At 44.1% G+C, this 4,109-nt stretch overlaps 1 protein-coding gene across 1 annotated transcript; it reads right to left on the minus strand.

Annotated features, from left to right (window-relative positions):
* Nucleotides 1-361: 361 nt before the first annotated feature.
* Nucleotides 362-2,227, minus strand: LOC139403906 (beta-1,3-galactosyltransferase 1-like). Its single transcript, XM_071147100.1, has 2 exons — nt 1,882-2,227; nt 362-1,615 (listed from the first exon to the last, which is right to left on the minus strand). Exons 1-2 carry the CDS (start codon nt 1,962-1,964, stop codon nt 568-570), a joined length of 1,131 nt encoding a protein of 376 aa, XP_071003201.1. The 5' UTR covers nt 1,965-2,227; the 3' UTR covers nt 362-567.
* Between the last annotated feature and the right edge of the window lie 1,882 nt (nt 2,228-4,109).

Here is a 4,109-nt window from a genome sequence, read left to right on the forward strand (position 1 = left end):
GATGTCATTATGGGGTATTGTGATGTCATGATGGGGCATTGTGATGTCATTATGGGGTATTGTGATGTCATTATGGGGTATTGTGATGTCATGATGGGGTATTGTGATGTCATGATGGGGTATTGTGATGTCATGATGGGGTATTGTGATGTCATTATGGGGCATTGTGATGTCATGATGGGGCATTGTGATGTCATTATGGGGCATTGTGATGTCATGATGGGGTATTGTGATGTCATGATGGGGTATTGTGATGTCATGATGGGGTATTGTGATGTCATTATGGGGCATTGTGATGTCATGATGGGGCATTGTGATGTCATTATCGGGTATTGTGTGTGGCTACTGAGGTTTTTTAAATTCATTTAATCCATTTTAGAATAAGTCTGTAACATAACAAAATGTGTAAAAAGTCAAGGGGTCTGAATACTTTCCAAATGCACAGTATATCCTTTTCCCATCCCCTGGAGGTGTCGCCATCATTGTTTTTTGTTTCTTAGTTAGTTAGTGTATGAACAAACAACGAGGAAGTGATTGGTACATCAGTCAGTCTGTTACTGTATGAGATCAGCAGGGAGGACCAGGTTTGTGTAGGTCTGTCCATGCGTTGACCTGGTGAGTGATACTGTGTGTGGTGGTGGCTATCAGCCGTGAGTAGGTGCAGCGGTCATAAGCCACAGGGAAAACCTGGAAGAGGTTTCCACTGGGGGGGTCAGTAGGCCGGATGCCCAGGTGTCTCATACACAGTCCCAGATACACATCCTCTATGTAGACGGCTTTAACATGCCTGGACGCCTCCACCAGCTTCCTGGGGAGGTCTAAGGTGAAGACATAGCCCAGGCCCAGAGCATAAGGTGGATATACTGGTTCAGGAAACACCTCCTTTGGAAGGTACCATTTCGAGTTACGGTCTCTTAGAACAGCGGCCCATTGAGCCACTAGTCCAGTCTGGTAGTTTTGCTTTGGAGCGTGAAGCAGCATGTTGACCAAGGTGTTCACGTTGAGGAACATGTCTGAGTCGATCTTCATGGCGTAGGAGGCGTTGGGGCAGCGAGAGCTCAGCCACTCCATCATCACCATGGTCTTGATGGTCAGGTTTTTGTAGCTGTCTATGAAGTTGCTCTGCAGCAGATCCTGGTGCTCTTTGCTCTCCTGCAGCACCTTCTCCTGGAGCTGCTCTGTCTCCTCTCCACTGGGCAGTCCCAGCAGGAAGAACAGACTAACCTCTTTGCCCAGTACCCGCCTCTCACTGCCCCAAGTCCTGCGGACGGCCTCACGAGCCTCCCTGTTATAGGGCGCCACTGGCACCATCAGAACCAGGAAGGGGTTCTGCTCCCGGCATTTCTCTGGCTCATCCAGGATGAAGGAGTACTCATGTGGGTATTGTACATGGTACGGTCCTCGGGACACGTACGGGGGAGGAGCGGCCAGAATCGCAACTGACATGTTTGCTGCTGGCTTGGTTGTTGAAGGTGAGATCCGTTCTTTGAGGTCAACTTCCAGGATGACCACAGTCATCATCACGACCAGGAACAGAAACAGGCCAAGGCAGCTACACCAGCGTCTCTTTTTGAGCTGTGTTTTGTCCGCCCCCTTCTGGCCATCATCAGTACTGCTGAAACACAAGGTTGAGAAAAATACATCTACTGTCAGTGTCTGACCACTGTTTCTCTAATTGATTCATTACTCCTATTTTACAGTTAGTAAGATATAAGATGGTTTTTATTTTTACATATGAACTATGTTCACTTCATCGTACTATATACAATCAATCAACATCATGCACTAGATTTTATTTGAATGTTCGATGTTTAGAAGAGAAGTCCCCCCCCCCCCCCCCCCCCCCCCCCCCCCCCCCCCCCCTCTCCCTCTGTGGCTCACCATTGTTTAGCGATGAGGGGCTGGGCATCATGGGCGTCAGGTGGGGGGCGCTGGGTCCAGAAGTTGTGGCAGACCCCCATCATGCATTTGGGTAAGATTGTATCAAAGAGGGTGTATAGAAGTCTGACAGAGATAAGTTACTCTAACAACCTGAGGCTCAGAATGTCAATGACTATGTTTTCTTTTTTTAAAAGGGCTTTATTACATTTCAGGTAAATTAAGACGCCGTTTACCGTTGTCCATTTATGTTGGTCACCGTTCCTGGCTCTGCTTAAGGGGTAGTTCTCCCATAAACACCAATTGCGATAGTAGCTGGGGCTGTTCTGCTAATTTCGTTGACTTCAAATGAACCAGGAAAAAGAGCCAGTGAGATTTATCACTTTCTCTTCCGTCTCTGACGGTTGATTGGCAGTGGGTGGAGCATCGGTGGGAGGGCTGCTGTCTGACTTCATGGGTCTCAGCATGTCAGTAGCACAGCTGCTTTCTCTGTGGTTTCCTGTGTTGTTGGCATCACTCTCATGGCAACCGTTTTCCTTCTGTCAGTGATGTGTCATGAAGTGTTACAAACAGAAAATAAGTCTGACTTTTAAGACCTTGAACCAAATATCAACAATAGTACTTATCACTGTGTCAATGTCAACATTTACAACCACCTATTATCACCTGTGTGTGTCTGAGAGAGAGAAAGAGATCACGGAAGGGTTCTGGGATATAATATCTTTTAACTTCTGTCATGAAGACGTACATATTATGATTTCAGAAATATTAGCAATCTTGCTTTTCTGCTATTTTAAGAACAAAATCTGTTAGAAGTCTTCCAATACATTGCCTGTAGTCGTTTTAATATTTTTTCCACTAAACCAACGTTGAACCAGTTTGTTTGTCCTGTACGCTGCTCAAATGTACCGTTTACATACACCTTAGCCAAAAACATTTTAAACTCCGTTTTTCACAATTCCTGACATTTAATGCTAGTAAAAATTATATAAACTATATAGGACACTAGTTTTTACCAGAGACTATATATATATATATATATATATTTGTATTACTTGTTTTATTTCACCTTTATTTAACCAGGTAGACCAGATCACCTTTATTTAACCAGGTAGACCAGGTCACCTTTATTTAACCAGGTAGACCAGATCACCTTTATTTAACCAGGTAGACCAGGTCACCTTTATTTAACCAGGTAGGCCAGTTGAGAACAAGTTCTCATTTGCAACTGCGACCTGGCCAAGATAAAGCAAAGCAGTGTGACAGACAGTTACACATGGAGTAAACAATAAACAAGACAATAACACAAACAAGTCAATGACACAGTAGAAAAAAGTCTATATACAGTGTGTGCAAAAGGCATGAGATAGGAACGAATAATTACAATTTAGCAGATTAACACTGGAGTGATACATTTTTATTTTATTTTATTTTTTTCACCTTTATTTAACCAGGTAGGCAAGTTGAGAACAAGTTCTCATTTACAATTGCGACCTGGCCAAGATAAAGCAAAGCAGTTCGACACATACAACGACACAGAGTTACACATGGAGTAAAACAAACATACAGTCAATAATACAGTATAAACAAGTCTAAATACGATGTGAGCAAATGAGGTGAGATAAGGGAGGTAAAGGCAAAAAGGCCATGGTGGCAAAGTAAATACAATATAGCAAGTAAAACACTGGAATGGTAGATTTGCAATGGGAGAATGTGCAAAGTAGAAATAAAAATAATGGGGTGCAAAGGAGCAAAATAAATAAATACAGTAGGGGATGAGGTAGTTGTTTGGGCTAAATTGTAGATGGGCTATGTACAGGTGCAGTAATCTGTGAGCTGCTCTGACAGCTGGTGCTTAAAGCTAGTGAGGGAGATAAGTGTTTCCAGTTTCAGAGATTTTTGTAGTTCGTTCCAGTCATTGGCAGCAGAGAACTGGAAGGAGAGGCGGCCAAAGAAATAATTGGTTTTGGGGGTGACTAGAGAGATATACCTGCTGGAGCATGTGCTACAGGTGGGAGATGCAATGGTGACCAGCGAGCTGAGATAAGGGGGGACTTTACCTAGCAGGGTCTTGTAGATGACATGGAGCCAGTGGGTTTGGCGACGAGTATGAAGCGAGGGCCAGCCAACGAGAGCGTACAGGTCGCAATGGTGGGTAGTATATGGGGCTTTGGTGACAAAACGGATTGCACTGTGATAGACTGCATCCAATTTGTTGAGTAGGGTATTGG

The sequence above is a fragment of the Oncorhynchus clarkii genome, unplaced genomic scaffold, assembly GCF_045791955.1.
Source record: "Oncorhynchus clarkii lewisi isolate Uvic-CL-2024 unplaced genomic scaffold, UVic_Ocla_1.0 unplaced_contig_10858_pilon_pilon, whole genome shotgun sequence".
NCBI classification, from domain to species: Eukaryota; Metazoa; Chordata; class Actinopteri; order Salmoniformes; family Salmonidae; genus Oncorhynchus; species Oncorhynchus clarkii.